Here is a 17884-nt window from a genome sequence, read left to right as displayed (position 1 = left end):
CTGATAAGCCCCCTTCATTCTAATGAGAATTTCAATTGTACTCACCTCCCTCTATCACTTGTTTATCAAAATGCATGCATCTGCTCTTAACTGACAAAATTAATTATTTCTGATCAGGTTATTGGCAAAGAACATGACCTCAAACACTATCCAATTCTTATCAAAATCTCTGTTATACAAAATAGTATTCATAGAGCATTCTAGTCTAACGTAAACAAACTTGTTAAATTACTTATTGCATTTATTATAGAGATTTTTACCAACCATGTTAAGTTGCAAAGTATCCTTATAGGACTAAATTTCTTATGCAGCAAAATGCAATGCTTTTCCTAAACTTGTTTCGTTTTTTTATTTTACGAATATTAAGACTAATCAAGCTTCCCTCTTTGTTTTAGTTGCTAGAAAACCCAGAATCAAAGTTGACACCAGCACTGGACATGACTTAATGGCATGCATGTTTGTGTCCCAACCTTTGCTTGAGTTTTATATCATGATCTTATCTTTAATTTTCTGATATCCCATTCTCTTTTGCTGTTCTTTTATATATTGTAAAATATATATATTTTTATGAACCAACTCAAATCTTTTTGAAAGGAAGTTGTAGAAAATAAATTAAAGGTAACTAGAACATTTAGATTGTTATTTTAAAACAATTGTCTTCTTTCCTTCTTCTCTATTCCCACCAGTACTAACCTAGTCAAGGAAAACAGACAAGATGTTAGGGTATCTTTGATGTTCAGGATTCTATATCTATTTTTTCTCCCTATTTTCACAAACATAATCGTTAAGACAACAGAACTTACCAGATAGACAATATGAAGATCATTCTCTAAAACAAAGCCCTTCATTGCTCTTTGCAGGTCAGCAAAAATATCTAAAGTATCAGCTGGAGAAAGTGAAGAAGAAAGAGTAGCCGAACCAAGATGTGCTGGATGATACACCTTTCCTGGTTTAGGGTTAAGGTGAAAAAAGAGAGGAACATTCAAAATAAAACAAAACAAAATACTATCTCTGTATTCCAAAGCTAACCCTCTTGGCAGATAAATTTTACAAATAATACCTTATCCAGTGCATGAAAATGTATGAGCAGGCTCTATGATAATTGTCTGAAGTTGCTAAATACAATACTGATTTACTAAAAATGAGTTGATACACTGCTCAAAAAAATCAATTTCCTGTTATACTACAGGAAAAGACAGTTTCCATTTACTGAGCAGTAATACACTCACTAAAGATGAAAAAGTGAGTAAATTGCAACTGAGAAGTCACACTTACCTTCTGTTCCATCACTGGCTTCTGTAATCTGGATGAATTCATTTTCTAGCAGCCACATGACACAGGCCTCAATTGCTCCAACCTGAACAGACTCTTGATTTCTCTGAATTTCTTGCTTCCCTTCCTTCATACTTGCAGCCAAAAATGTACAGTCAGCATAAGTATGCATATCTTGTGATGTACTTGCCACTCCACCAACTATTATCTGAAAGAAAATATTTGAAAATTTCTGTAACTTTTTACTAAAACATGCAAGCCCTCTGGATATAAAAGAAAGAAAGCGATTCCATTCTCATTGTTTAAAATTTTCTTAGAATGGTTCAGGCACGGTGGCTCACGCCTGTAATCCCAGCACTTTGGGAGACCGAGGCAGGCAGATCACAAGGTGATGAGTTTGACCAACATGGTGAAACCCCGTTACTGCTAAAAACACAAAAATTAGCCAGGCGTGGTGGCGTGCACCTGTAATCCCAGTACTCAGGAGGCTGAGGCAGGAGAATCGCCTGAATCTGGGTGGTGGAGGTTGTGGTGAGCCAAGATCATGCCACTGCACTCCAGCCTGGGGTCAACAGAGTGAGACTCCATCAAAAAAAAAAAACAAAAGTTTTTAGAATCTTAATGTAGAGGTCATTTATTAACTATTCCATCACCACTCACTGTAACTGTTGAACACCTAATGACAACAGAAAAGTTCTCCTTAAAGTAGATAAAATATTTTCTTATGAAGAAAAATAAATTAAGCATTAAATCCATCTGAAATTTTAGGTGACAGGGCGAAATTCCACCTCAAAAAAAACCAAAAACATAAAGCACCAGGTGCAGTGGCTCACACCAGTAATCCTAGCACTTTGAGAGACCAAGGCAGGGAGATCATGGGAGGTCGGGAGATCACCGGAGGTCAGGAGTTCAAGACCAGCCTGGCCAACATGGTGAAATCCCATCTCTACTAAAAGTACAAATATTAGCTGGGGATGGTGGTGTGCACCTGTAATTCCAGCTACTTGGGAGGCTGAGGCAGGAGAATTGCTTGAACCTGGGAGGAGGACATGGCAGTGGGCTGAGATCATGCCATTGCACTCCAGCCTGGGCAACAGAGTGAGACTCTATCTCAAAAAAAACAAAAAAAAAAACAAAAAAAACCACATAAAGATTTTCATTTACTAATATTTTACCACTTTAGGCATAAAAGAGCAAATGGTAATTTAGCAACCTCTTTTACCTCCAGAATAGCTCGTATCATGCTGGCCGTCACTTCTTCTCCTCGTCTTTGCAGACAGCTGCAAACAGGCTTTAGAGATCCCTGAAGGAGAGCTATGCCTTTTGATTTCTCAGAGTTCTTACAAATTAAGATACTCTCACCTATAACCGAAAGACATGCATTTGCAAAATCCCAATATAGTTCTGTAAGATATCAGCTAAAGAGATTTTAAGTTGCCTTACTTATTTAAAAGGAGGCAAGAGATGATGGCGGTTGTTATAGTAATAAAATTATGGCTATTTTTATTTCCTGAACTTTAGACAGAAGGGGATCAGAATATGCTACTCCCAAATATGCCACTTTAGCGTAATGATTATTTTGAGCTGAAGGCCACTGGGAAGCAGCAAACACAGAAAGAACTCTCTGTTCTCTCCCTATCTGCCTAAAAGCAAGAATGAATTTTCCCTTTGTGATGATGTTTCCCCTTCCCTCTCCCATACAGGACAACAACCCTTATCGCTGGAGATAGTTCAGCAGAGATGGGTCTGCACAGACAAATTCTACTAAAATAACTTCTATCTTCCATTAGTTCCCCCCATATATTTATCTTGTCATAATTTGTTGACCCTAGAAGCCCAGGTACCTTTTCCTTTTTGTCACTTCTCTACAATTTACTGCCCATTGTTAAAATGTTATATAAAATCCAAGGTTTAACAGTTTCTCAGGTCTTCAATTCTTTTCTATAATGGCTTCCATGCACATAAAAATTAAAATATTAGCATCAAATAAAGTTTATATGCCTTTTCTCCTGTTAATCTTTCTGTTAATTTAATTAGCAGGTCCCAACTGCAGAACCTAAGAAAGTAGAGAAGTCTTTTTCTTCCCTTACAGGATTAACCATTATTGAATAATGAAGTAATTAATAGAGGTACTTTCAAACCTGTAAAATAAAATGCAAATGTAAAGTTTTACTATAGATGACAAAATAAATTCAAAAATACTTGTACATACCTAATATTTCTTACAACATTTACTAATCTAAATGCTTTATTGTGACAATCAAGTGAACAAACATACATGAAAGCACTTATATGTTAAAACCATATGCAACTATATGATTTGAACAAATACAAACTATTATTGCAACAGTTATGACTATAAAGAATCATAACTTGTCTTCAAAAATGAATCCAATACTGTGGAAAAGAAAACAGGTAAGAAGTTAAAAGAGCCAAATGAAGGATGCTTTTTTTAAAATAGAAACAAAACTGGCACAGTGTTGAATGTACTTACTAGCCCAGGCAAAGAGAAGGTATAGATTATGCTTTCCAACTGCCACACTGAGAATCAAGATAGGATAAAGTGAATATAAATTCGATGATAACTGGCTGTTTATCCCAGAAATGATTATAAAGATAGGCACCATTGAAAAAATGAAACAAGACATCAGCAAGTTGGTGGAATAGGAGGCCTTAGTACCCTCCTCCCAGAAGCTTGAACTAGCTTCTATCTGCAGACAAGAACACCTTTGTGAAAACAAAACTGCCTGGCCCAGTGGCTCATGCCTGTAATCCCAACACTTTGGGAGGCCGCCGCAGGTGGATCACCTGAGATCAGGAGTTTGAGACCAGCCTGGCCAACATGGTGAAACCCCATCTCTACTAAAAATACAAAAATTAGCTGGGCATGGTGGCAGATGCCTGTAATCCCAGCTACTCAGGAGGCTGAGGCAGGAGAATAGCTCGAACCCAGGAGGTAGTGATTGCAGTGAGCCTAGACTGGGCTGCTGCACTCCATCTAGTCTGGGCAACAAGAGCAAAATTTCATCTCCAAAAAAAAAAAAAAAGGGCCAGGCACAGTGGCTCACACCTGTAATCCCAGAACTGGGGGGGAGGCTTAAGGTGGGTGGATCACCTGAGATCAGGAGACCAGCCAGACCAACACGGTGAAACCCTGTCTCTACTAAAAATACAAAATAAACCACCAGGTGTAGTGGCACATGCCTGTAATCCGAACAACTTGGGAGGCTAAGGCAGGAGTGAGGCACAGGCTTAACTTGGGAGACAGAGGCTGCAGTGAGCCGAGATTGTGCCATGTACTCAACCTGGGCAACAAGAGCGAAACTCCGTGTCAAAAAACAAAAAACGAGTAACAACCAAACCCTCACTGACCCAAAACTTGGGAATAAGTCCCAAACTTCTGCATGGACCACAAAAATCAAATAAAAATTTCAAGATATATAAGAGAAACTATCTCATGTTGACTGCATCACCCCTTGCCTTCCCCCAAGTCAGCATAGTACCACACAGAAAGGACTCCCCAGGGCCCCCAGCTTCTACAGTGGAAAAAGAGAACCAGAGGCAAACAAATAGCTTCCCTAGCATTCCAAGAGGCTTCCCATGAAGCCAACTCCAGTCTCACCTCACGGAGAACACACTGGGTAACAGCACAGCTAGATCACCTTGGACCAGGCAGAAGGAAAGCAAGGAGGCAGAGCTCACGGTAACCAGCATGCCAACCTTGGTGGTAGCTCTGTGTACCTGCCAGCGGTGGTGTCCAATCAGAAATACCAGCCAACAGCGTAGCCCACCACAAAGCAGAGCTGATTACTTCCAGAAGTGGTAGGAAATTCCACCTGGTTTGAATCTTTTGATAGCCAGCCTCCAGGCCCAGCCTCAAAGCTCATGAGGACCCTGCCCAGGAAGGGAGCTGATCATCACAGTGCATTTTAGAAAGAAGCAGGGGAAGTTACCCTAAACCTGGGATTTTAAACAGTGCTCAGTTCAACCTCAAGGACCTGCCCCAGGTGGAAGATGCCTATCATAGTGTATTTTTGCAAATTGCAGGGACTAGTTCTGCCACAGATGGAATAGCCCTCAGTTCAGTCTCAAAGCCCACTCTTAAGGCCCCACCTAGGCAGGGAGGCAAACCTCAGATATGCATTTATTATAATTTTATTTTTAGAGGTGGGAATCTCTGTCACTCACATTGGAGTGTGGTGGCATGATCATAACTCACTGAAGTCTCAAACTCCTGGGCTCAAATGATCCTCCCATCTCAGCCTCCCACGTCTCTGGGATTACAGGCATAAGCCACCATGCTCAATCATGCATTTCCTGAGCACAGCAGCTGGCCACTGGACCAGAACAGCAACTCCACCTAACCACTGGGCCCAGCCTGCAACACTGTTCAAGTGCAGATCTGAAATAGGGATATACACTGCGACCCAGCAACTCTGCCTGATTGTAGAGGTCAGTTAGTGGGTTCACCTGATAGCAGGGCCCAGGCAGCAGTCCCATCCAGACTCAGAAAAAAGGCAGCAGCCCAACTATCTACAGAACCCAAAGGCAAGCTTTGCCTCCTCAGAGCTGCTACCAGTTGGCCTATTCAGAATCAAAAGCTAGACAAGTGAAGTTCTATCCCTGCCAAAGAACACCTATAAAAGCCAAGAGGTAGCTGTCCTCTCAAATGTGCAGATACCAACACAAGAACATAGATTACAAAGAACCAGGAAACCAAGATGTCTTCAAAAGAAACTAACAAAGCTCCAACAATGAACCCTAAAGAAATGAAGATCTGTGAAATGAGAAAGAATCTAGAATAATTCTCTATAAAAAGTCCAATGAACTACAATGATATTTGGATAAAAAATTAAATAAAATTTGGAAAACAATACACAACATAAGAAGTTCAACAAAGAAATAGAAACAATAAAAACAAGAGAAATCCTGGAGATGAAGAATACAATGACTGAACTGAAAAATGCAATCAAAGCTTTAGTAGAGGCTCAATCAAGCAGAAGAAAGAGAGACTAGAGAGATGGAGGACGGGGATGGTCAAAGAGTACAGTGTTTCAGTTAGGAAGAATAAATGGTAAGTATTTGGGGGTGATGATATGTTAAAATTGACTTAATTCCATCATTCTGCATTGTATACATATAGCATCACTCTGTATCTCATAAATATATACAATTATAACTTGTCAATATCCAATTTAAAAAATATCACATGACTGTAATACCTGGCTCTTGCAATGGTTACAAAACAGCCCAGCGTAAGAAAAACACAAACACACATATAAGTTACCTAGAAAATGAATCAACTAGCATTAGCAGCAAGGTAATAAGCCACTTTGGGGTGCTTAAAGGTCTTCCAGGCTTTGATTCTTCAACAAAATGAACTAACCTTTTTCTGAATGGGCAGGGTTTATGAAATGTCCAAATGCATGTCAGTATATACATAGAGGTTCCTGCAACCACCTGTCTGGGAGGTCTCATCCACATCACAAGAGGGAGTTGAAATTATTTAGAATCAAACAATTTATTACTGACTGCTGAACTTGCAAATTGCTATTCTGGCACAAAGTACCTTCATCCTACTCTGGAAGCTTCTAAGTAGTCTATGGGAAGACTGAAGTGTTATCTAAATAAAACACCGTGTGCTGTCCAGGAAATATTAATATCACTTATAAAATGCACAGAATTTACAATGATGCTACACAATGCAAAAAGCATAACCAAGTATTTAAATCTCCATAATCACTATAAAATACTATATTCCTACATTCCTCACTAGCTTGAAATTATGAGCAAGTCATATGGCATCCTGAAATGCAATGAGATGCAAGGTTAAAAGCTTGGAAGTCTTTAAGGCCTCAGAAATGAACTAATTACAATATATTTTAGTTCTGCATGAATGTTGTGATTTAAGACTTGATAATTAGCCCAGGACACTGACTTTCCAATTGTTCTTTCCCATAATAAACACAAGCTAAGAACACAGCAAAGCAAATAAGATCTTATCTTATTTCTCCTTATCGTCTACATTATCTAAAAGACCCTCTGTCCCTGAGAGAAGAATATCTGTTTAAAATGAACTTATACTCCATTCCCCAGGGTGTGAGTCCACTGAGAATTGGGGATGGGCAGAGGTAGGCAAATAGAAATGGGAAGGAAGAGTCTCACCCTCTTCCCTCAACCCTTCTTAAGCATGTACATGTCATCTGCATATTTTGTAGGTAAAGTAAGAGAGAAACAGGATAAACTGCTCTGATGTCAGTTGTAGGAAAAATCTAACAAAATAGAATTTTTTAAAAAAAAATCATCAACATTTCCGGGGCTTAAAAGAAAGGCAGACCAATGCCCTTCGGGGATTATAAATGGGTCATTTATTACTGGGGCTGAGACTGAAAGCTGTTCCAATAGCCATCAGTGTCTTCTTTCTTCCTTATTAGTTGGGTGTACGGCCACCTGGGCTAAAGATTGTATTTCCCAGCCTCTCATACAGTTGGGGAATGTAACCATGTGAAAGAGTAGCCTTAAAAGGCAGGACATGCTCTTTGCTTCCTCATCTCTACTTCCTGAGGGCTGAAATGCAGATGTGCTGAGAGAGACTGGACTAGCCAACTTATACTGAGGATAGAAATTATATTGCTGAAAATGTTAAAACAAAATAGAAGACTAGGTCCCTGACACACTACAGCCATGGTATAAGGCCTAGATTACTTACAATTTTGCTGTTACATGAGAAAGAAATTAACTTCTATCTTGTTAAACACCTATTGTATTAGTTTTTGTTACAGCAGTGAATTTATATTCTAACTAACCCAGTTACCAATAAATTATGATTAATGTTTGGTATTTGTGTTAGTCACGTTCTATAAAGTTGCCATGAACACAGAATACTGATTATTCTGCCAAGGAAAATAGATGATTAGTTTTCTGCAAGTCTCTAGTAAAAACATTTTCATCACTTAATCAATACAAAATCATGTTTCATGCATGTTTTTGTTTAAAGACATCTTATTTAATATACATAGTTGTTTATGTTGAGCTCCAGCTAACAGCATTATAATTCATGCCTAAAGAAAGCTTATCACATATTTTCTCCATAAGGCACAGCACAGCCTTAATGCACTAGGAACATTAGACAGCATTTCATACTTTGCCTGGGGGGTCATGTTAACAGGGAAATCATCGGCTAAAAGCACAAAAATGTGGCACTAACTAGCCCATTAAAAGCAAGCTTGTTCACAGTATAAGAGCTGAATCAAGAAGGCAGAGCTTTGGCTTGTTCAACCGTAACAGGGAAAGTGTGCTTGGGAAGACTCCAGTTTTTCACAGATCTGCACATGCCCGCAAAAGCCCCAGAGGAATTAATTTCGGGATACTGAATAAATTCTGTTAAGTGGGAAAATTCAAATATGGAATCCACGAATAATGATAACTGACATATTTGGGGACTTCATGTGACAAGTCAGTTTATTCTAAAAGTTACTTCCTCAGTGTACTACCCGGCCTCCTGTGCCCAGAATGTCCATTTCCCATCCACTTTCCTTATTCTCCTGGATTACCTAATTTCTCTTCAATAGCCACAAAATTGTTTGCCTGTTGTTTTTTTTTTCTGATATACCTAATAAAATACTGGTGTCAATTATGTCCTAGAGTAGAAAAATGAAGTGACAGGGAATGTTCCTTCCAAGGTTGTTTAATGTTAGATGGCCAATAATGAGTTAGTTACAAATATAATGATACAGCATATTAGAAATAAAATTTGCTGCCGTTTCGACATTTAATTCAAACAAACCTCTTCCTCACTGCTTAAGATAAAACTTTTAATATAACCATAACTTGCTGGTACAAGGTAAGAAAATGAAAAGGTGTTTTTTCAGAGCCAGTACCAATTTAGAGAAAAAAGATGGGATGCCAAGTTCCTATTCCCAAAGTGTGAGGGTGCTTCCCAGCATCCTTGTCTGATTTCTAAGACTAGTCACCTAAGTTGAACTAACCTCTGTGAAAAGTTATTAGTGCTAAAGAATAGACTATACTTGGAAATTAAAAATCATCTTCCAGCTAAGTAATAAGAAGTCATCTTGATTTACATAATACTAAATCATTTTATTGTATAGAATACAAAAGAAAATCTTAATTTAACATTTGTAGAAAATCAACAGTTGATGATATATGAAAATTATAACTCATACTCACTGTAAATATTAAGTAAATCCAAAATGATGACATCAGTGCATTGGATAATAAAGAAATACAGCATGATGAGAAACAGGTTGCCAGGCACCAGTCAGATTCCAAGTAGACACTGTCCTTTAGCAATGCTGCTACAATTAAATTGAAACTCACTTACCTATGGTATCTACTCCTTTCCTGCCAGCACGACCAACCATCTGCTTATAAGTAAGAATATCTAGAGGTCGACCACCAAAAATAGGAGTTCGAATAATCACACGACGTGCAGGTAAATTCACCCCAGAAGAAAGAGTAGAAGTTGCTGCCAAGACCCGAATGAGACCTTGACGAAAGGCTCCTTCAATGATATCCCTCTCCTCAAAAGTAAGACCTAAAAAAAGGTTTTCATGTATTTACAGATATATAATGAAAATATTGTTCTTGATCATTCACAAATGGATTTGAGAGTCTGCTTCAAGCCTCTAAAGATTTTTGAAACTATTGTTATGACTGTTGACAAAGGAGTCATCACAGTCTACCTCTTTAAGAGTATAATCTGGCCGCATGTGGTGGCTCACGTCTGTAATCCCAGCACGTTGGGATGCCGAGCCAGGTGGATCACTTGAGGTTAGAAGTTCGAGGCCAGCCTGGCCAACATGGTGAAACCCCTTCTCTACTAAAAGTATAAAAAATTAGCTGGGCATGGTTGTGGGTGCCTGTAATCCCAGCTAAATGGGAGGCTAAGGCAGGATAATCACTTGAACCTGGGAAGTGGAGGCTGCAGTGAGCTGAGATCACACCTCAGTACTCCAGCCTGGGCAACACAGCAAGACTCAGTCTCAAACAATAACAACAACAGAGTATAATCTGCTGTCCCTAGTATATCTCTATCTTATTTTACAGACCAGGGAGTCTACAAACTTTTCTGTTCCTATGGAAAAGCAGGTCTCTGCTGCAACTGTTCAACCCTGCCACTATGACATGAAAGCAGCAACAGAACAAATGGGCATGGATGTGTTCCAATAAAACTATTTACAAAAACATATGGTAGGATAGACTTGACCAGCAGACTACAACTTGCCAACTGCTTTTCTAGACAACAAACTCCTTGTCGATAGGACTATGCCTTATTCATCGATATATCTTCAGGGCCTATGCATCACAGTGATCAGGTACATTTCTGACATAAATATGTGTGAATAAAAACATGAGCAAACGAAAAACAGTGTACAGAATATATATGTATCTGGTTGATTTTCAATTTTATTTAAAAATTAAAAGGGTTGGGGTTCTAGTTTTAAAATTAAGTGGTGGGTACACAGTTGTTCACTTTTTGAGTATGCATCATAAGTTATATACAATGTAAATTTCATGTGTGTGTATAAATAGTAGTTTCCCCTCATCTGTGGTTTTGCTTTCCACAGTTTTAGCTACCCAAAGTCAAAAATATAAAGAGGACAATTCCAGAAATAAGCAACTCATAAGTTTTAAATTGCATGCTGCACCACCCAGGACATGAATTATCCCTTTATTCAGTGTATCCATGCTGTATACACTACCTGCACTATACAATGTGACTATATAGCAAAGAACGTAGTATATAGAGGGTTTGGTACTATCGGTGGTTTCAAACATCCACTGAGGATATTGGAACATATTCCCCACAAAGAAGGACTACTATATACCAGTTACATAAATATATATACCCCCATACACACACACATTTCAAATGCATTTAAAACTTTTAACATGTTATGAAAAAACATATGTAGGGTTGGTACTATCCACTGGTGGTCTTCAGTGGACAAGGAAAGACTACTATATACAAATAAGTAAACTGAAACATGTTCATTTTACTCTTGTTTCATCTATCATACAATTTCACTCTGTCCCTGAGGCTGGAGTGCAGTGGCATGATCTCAACTCACTGCAACCTCCGCCTCCCAGGTTCAAGCAATTCTTCCTGCTTCAGCCTCTCGAGGAGCTGGAATTACAGGTGCCTGCCACAACACCTGGCTAATTTTTCTATTTTTAGTAGAGACAGGGTTTCGCCATGTTGGCCAGGCTGGTCTTGAACTCCTGACCTCAGGTGACCAACTTGCTTTGGCCTCCAAAAGTGCTGGGATCACAGGCATGAGCCACCACACCCAGCCCACACAATTACTTTTTTTACCTTGTCTCCCAGGCTGGAGTGCAGTGGTCCCACATCTGGCCCACAAAATTTCTTAAAAAGAAATCTAAGGATATTAAGTGTGTTTAACAAGAAATAAATGTACACAAATATAAAAGTTAAGATAGTATGAAGAATTTTGGAGGTTTCTTAATAGATTATAAACGTGAAATACCTGCATGATGAAATGCTACTCCCCATGGTACAGTTTTCTGTAATACAGAGTCCAGTCCTGAAGGCAAACGTCTTAACTGATCCATCACTTCCAGGAGGTCTTTTTGTTCTGGAATTACTGGTGGGAATTCTGAGGATTTCACCAATCCTGTCACAAAAAAATTATCAACACTGTTCACTTCTAGCTCAGCCTCTTTAAGTGGTATCTGTCTAAATCATAATAGAGTTTAATAACAGGAAAATGGTTCTGAAACTGCTATATACTATAGTTCCCTGGAGATCCTTTAAAAATACTGATGCCTGGTTCTTAATTCTGGATATTGTTGTATAATTGGTGTGGGATGTGACCTGGGCATGAAGGATTTTTAAATCTCCCCAGGCAATTCTAAGGTGCACCAAAGTCTAGGAAACTCTAAGAGTAAGACCAAGCCCACAGGCAATGAATCAAAGGAAACTGCTAAAGGAAGTACAATATCATGGATACTGATTACCACTCAAAGCCCCAAAATCAACACCCATGCTCAAGGTGTATACCACAACCAGCAGTATCAACATCAGAGGGTTTCACCAATCCTGTCACAAAAAAGCCTACTTCTCTGTGAAATTATTCTAGCCTCTTTTGCACTAATCTGGTAGTTAATTACATACTACCCTCTGTTTTTTTGTCCCTATATGTAAACTTCTCCCCCAGTAAGAGCTTAACATTGTTTTGAGGCAGGGTCTCACTCTGTAACCCAGGCAGAGTCACGTGTGTGTACAATGGCACAATCATGGCTCACAGCAGTCTCGACTTCCTGGGCTCAAGCAATCCTCCCACCTCAGTCTCCTGGTTAGCTAGGACCAGACACACATGCCACTATGCCCAGCTAGTTTTTTTTTTTTTTTGACTTGTAGAGATACGATCTCTTATATTACCCAGGCTGGTCTGAAACTCCTGGGCTTAAGCAATCTTCCCACCTTGGCCTCCCAAAGTGCTGAGATTACAGGCATGAGCCACCACCCAGCCTTAACTTTCTTAAATGGAGTAAAAGCTTTACATACTTATATGCTGTGTTTAAAAACTTCCTAGACTTCTGAATTTTTGAACTTGTAAAAGTTTTCATAAAAAGTAAATATATGGCTGGGCATGGTGGCTCATACCTGTAATCTCAGCACTTTGGGAGGCCAAAGTGGGCAGATCACTTAAATCCAGGAGTTTGAGACCAGCCTGGCAAATGTGGCAAAATCCCATCTCTTAAAAAAAAATAAAAACAAATTAGCCAGGCATGGTGGCATGCACCTATACTCCCAGCTACTCAGGAGGCTGATGTGGTATGATCACTTGAGCCCATGAGGTTAGAGATTGCAGTAAGCTGAGATCGTGCCACTGCATCCCATCCTGGACAACAAAGCAAGACCCTGTCTCAAAAAGAGAACAAAAGAAAATAAATAAAAGTATGTTTTTGAATTATGTGTCAGTGGAAAATAATAGAAATATATATAAATATATATGACAAACAAAAACATGAGTAAATCAAAAACAGTGTATACACTTATCTGGCTCATTTTCAATTTTATTTAAAAAATTAAAAGGGCTGGGGTTCTAGTTTTAAATTAAGTGGTGGGTACACAGGTGTTCATTTTTTTAGTATGCATCATAAGTTATATACAATGTAAATTTTGCGTGTGTGTATATATCAGTTTCTCCACCATCTAGGATATGTTGGGCAGGCTGTTCTCAAACTCCTGACCTGTGATCTGCCCGCCTCAGCCTCCCAAAGTGCTGGGATTACCAGCATGAGCCACCACGTCTGGCCGGTGCATGTGATTCTTTTCAGGTACACATTCCTTTGGAAATATAAAGATATGGTTATTTTCCCGAAAGAAATGTCTACATGTGAAGTTTTGCATACAATTTAGCGGCTCCAAAGATCAAACTCTCAAAGTCCATGGATCCTGGATAAAGAACTTTAGTATATATCCAGTATTCTAAAAATCTAAAGTCGATTAATCTAATTGTGTGTGTGTGTATGTGTGTTTACCTAGTCTATACTAAGGACGGAATGTGGTTAGAATCTACCCATCTGACAAAGGGCTACTAACCAGAATCTACAAAGAACTTAAATTTACAAGAAAAAAAAAACAACCCCACCAAAAAGTGGTGAAGGATATGAAGACACTGCTCAAAAGAAGACATTTATGCAGCCAACAAACATAGGAAAAAAAGCTCATCATCATCTGTCATTAGAGAAATGCAAATCAAAACCACATTGAGATACCATCTCATGCCAGTTAGAATGGCGATCATTAAAAAATCAGGAGACAGTAGATGCTGGACAGGATGTGGAGAAAGAGGAACACTTTTTTTTTTTTTTTGAGACGGAGTTTCGCTCTTGTTACCCAGGCTGGAGTGCAATGGCGCGATCTCGGCTCACCGCAACCTCCGCCTCCTGGGTTCAGGCAATTCTCCTGCCTCAGCCTCCTGAGTAGCTGGGATTACAGGCACGCGCCACCATGCCCAGCTGATTTTTTGTATTTTTTAGTAGAGACGGGGTTTCACCATGTTGACCAGGATGGTCTCGATCTCTTGACCTCGTGATCCACCCGCCTCGGCCTCCCAAAGTGCTGGGATTACAGGCTTGAGCCACCGTGCCCGGCCTAAGAGGAACACTTTTACATTGTTGGTCAGAGTGTAAATTAGTTCAACCATTGTGGAAGACAGTGTAGCAATTCCTCAAGGACCTAGAAATAGATATACCATTTGACCCAGTAATCCCATTACTAGGTATATACCCAAAGGAGAATAAAACATTCTATTATAATGACACATGCACAGGTATGTTTACTGCGCCACTGTTCACAATAGCAAAGACTTGGAACCAACCCAAACACCTATCAATGATAGACTGGATAAAGAAAATGTGGCACATACACACCATGGAATACTATGCAGCCATAAAAAAAGATGAGTTCATGTCCTTTGCAGGGACGTGGATGAAGCTGGAAACCATAATTCTCAGCAAACTGACACAAGAACAGAAAACCAAACACTGCATGTTGTCACTCATAAGTGAGTGTTGAACAACGAGAACACATGGACACAGGGAGGGGATCATTACACAGTGGGGCCTGTTGGGGGCTAGGAGGGATAGGGGAGGGATAGCAGCGGGTGGGGGGATTGGGAAGGGATAACAGGAGAAACACCTAATGTAGATGACGAGGGGATGGATGCAGCAAACCACCATGGCACATGTATACCTATGTAACAAACCTGCACATTCTGCACGTGTACCCCAGAACTTAAAGTATAATAATAAAAAATAACTAAAAAAATAAAAATCTCAAAACACAGTTTGGTAAAAAGAGTACTACCTAGTGGGCAGGCAGTGGCAATGATGAACAAAAACCATGTTTTTGCTAACATAATCACTACCATTACTTTCAAGCAAATTTACTAAACATGAAGGCTCTCCTTTCCGTCCATAACTCACCCTCAGCTTGATGATGCAGATTATAAAACTCACGAGCAATAATATCTGCCAGCTTCTCACACCATTTCTTTGATGGACAAAAAAGTAATACTGAATGGTTATCACGAATTGTCTCATAACATAAACTAACAACATGGTCCTCATCTCCCTAAAAAGGAAAGATAAATAACCACTTCAGTGGTACTGTCAACAGATTCTCACGTCAGTTTAAAAGCACTCATTTTCCTTTCTGGGGAAGCTGTTTTCTTCTAGAAGGCATAATAAAAATCAGTTACAAAGTCAATAACAAAAGAAAAAAAGAAGAAAAAAAAATGAACTCCTTATGATGCAAGTGAAAGTAACACTTTCTATTCATTCAACTAATATTTATTGATCTCCAACCCTCAGGCAATGGGGATACGAAACTGAGTAAAAAGAAAGTCAAGATCCTAGTAGTCTAGGGGGTTTTAGTCTCACGCAGAGACACATTAAACTACAGATGTTCCAACTCACAATGGTTGGACTTTACGATTTTCTTTTTATTTTACAATGGTGCAAAAGCAGTATGCATTCAATAGAAACCATACTTTGAGTGCTTATACAACTCTTCTATTTTTCACTTTCAGCACAGTATTTATTAAATTACAAGATATTAAACACTTTATTATAAGACAGGCTTTGTGCTAGATGATTTTGCCAAACTATAGGCTAATGTAAATGTTGTGAGCACATTAAAGGTAGGCTATTCAGTAAATTAGATGTATTAAATACATGTTCAACTTACAATGAGTTTATCAGGATATAACTCCATCATAAGTCAAAGACAATTTGTACTAAATAAATATAAAACATGATAATGTATACTATTAAAAGAGTTTTGCCAGGCGTGGTGTCTCACGTCTGTAATCTCAGCACTTTGGGAGGCCAAGGTAGGCAGATCACGAGGTCAGGAGTTCGAGACCAGCCTGGCCGACATAGTAAAACCCCGTCTCTACTAAAAATACAAAAAATTAGCCGGGTGTGGTGGTGCACACCTGTAAACCCAGCTACTTGGCAGACTGAGGCAGGAGAATCGCTTGAACCCAGGAGATGGAGACTGTAGTGAGCGGAGATCGTGGCATTGCACTCAAGCCTGGGTGACAAAGCAACACTCATCTCGAAAAAAAATAAATAAATAAAGGAGGGGTAGCCCTGCAAATCATCCATACTGGAAGTATGTCAATGTATTAATAACTGGATTAATTCATCCATCTACTCACCCATTAAACAAATATTTACTATATGTCAAATACTGATTTAGGTACTGGGAATGGAGCAGCCAACAAAGCCCCAAAAAAGTTCCACCCTCATGTTCTGCTCCAGTAGGAAGAGACAAATAATAACAAAAACAAGGTAAGTAAAACACATAGTATGTCTGGTTTCGAAAAGTGCTAAGGGAAAAGAAATAGAGATCGTGTAAGGGAGAGCACTCTAATTTAGACAAGGTGGCCAGGGAAGGTCTGGGACAGTGACATTTCAGTAAAGGTCTAAAGGCGAAAGAGGAAACCACACTGATGACCCTAAGGGGAAAGCATTCTAGAAAAAGAGAAGCTGAGGTAAGAAATTCTTAGAATATTTAAAAAAAACAGCAAAGAGGCCAGTGTAAAGGAAGTGTCAGGGACCGTAGTAGATAGAGTCAGAGCACTAAGAGGGGCGGGGGGTGTAGATCACGTAGGGCCTCATAGACTACTGTGAAGATACTGGCTTTTATTCTAGATGAAACAGAAAACTATTTCAAGTTTCTGAGAAGAAGGATGACACGATCTGATGCTCATTTTAAATCGATCACTAGCTCCTGATGTAAGCATACAATGAAAGGGATGTAAGCATACAATGAAAGGGACAAGGTCAGAAGCAGAGAGAACAATTGGGAAATGTTTCAATAATCCAGGTAAGAAGTGTAAGTGGTTCAAAAGGGTAGAGGCACAGACATGGTAAAAGAAGAAAAAATTAACGCAAGAGTAAATGAATGTTCACACATAAATGTACTGAAGTAACCAAGGCATAGCCAGGTGAAATACAGGCATAGAGCAAAGCAAGTAAGATTTAACAGCAAGCAAGCAGAAGCTACAAATGCGTACCTAGGAAGTTGGTGAAACATACAAATTTAGTCCCATTCCCAGTTCTGAAATGACCCTTAGCTGTTTCAGTACTCAGAGGCACATCTCTGCATAAAAACAGCAGATGCCTCTCTCCACCAATGTAAATGAGTCAGTTCTTTAACCTCAGGATTGAAGTGTATTTGGGACTATAGGAGGGTACTCATTTACCAAGCACTTTCTAAATGCCAGATAACTTTTAAAAATCACATTTAATTCTCACAATATTCAAAATAAGTATTATAATATCCTATTCTACAGGTGAAGATATGAGATTCACATAGGTTTTGTGATTTAACCAATATCACAGCCATATCAACTATCTCTATCAGATGTAGATAGATCAGACTGCAAAAAATAATATTCTTTTCACTCCACTATTATACCTACCATTTAACAAAAAGTTGATCTTCCACACTAGCAGTTAGTGTAAACTAAACCATAAGAAAATCTTTTCCTAGTAAAAAGAAAAAGCTACAAAATCAGTTATTTTTTAAAAATGTGTATATAATACATAA

The 17884-nt window shown here is 39.0% G+C and overlaps 1 protein-coding gene across 3 annotated transcripts in view; it reads right to left on the bottom strand.

Moving 5' to 3' along the window:
* Positions 1–225: 225 nt before the first annotated feature.
* LOC116546080 (DNA polymerase theta-like) overlaps positions 226–17884 on the bottom strand; it is a 30843-nt gene continuing 13184 nt past the window's right edge. The window contains exons 7-13 of one of the 3 annotated variants that reach the window (XM_032272424.1): positions 15250–15397; positions 11781–11927; positions 9614–9826; positions 2495–2676; positions 1276–1480; positions 804–946; positions 226–693 (exon numbers count right to left, since the gene is read on the bottom strand). In XM_032272424.1, coding sequence (XP_032128315.1) covers positions 640–693; positions 804–946; positions 1276–1480; positions 2495–2676; positions 9614–9826; positions 11781–11927; positions 15250–15397 — 1092 coding nt within the window. In that variant the 3' untranslated portion in view covers positions 226–639. Of the gene's footprint in view, positions 947–1275; positions 1481–2494; positions 2677–9613; positions 9827–11780; positions 11928–15249; positions 15398–17884 lie in introns of all 3 variants that reach the window. The other 2 variants (XM_032272422.1, XM_032272423.1) reach the window with 2 other exon arrangements.

Source organism: Sapajus apella, unplaced genomic scaffold (genome assembly GCF_009761245.1).
Source record: "Sapajus apella isolate SASKATOON/1434 unplaced genomic scaffold, GSC_monkey_1.0 scaffold570, whole genome shotgun sequence".
Taxonomy (NCBI): Eukaryota; Metazoa; Chordata; class Mammalia; order Primates; family Cebidae; genus Sapajus; species Sapajus apella.
This window is presented reverse-complemented; position numbering and strand designations above follow the sequence as displayed.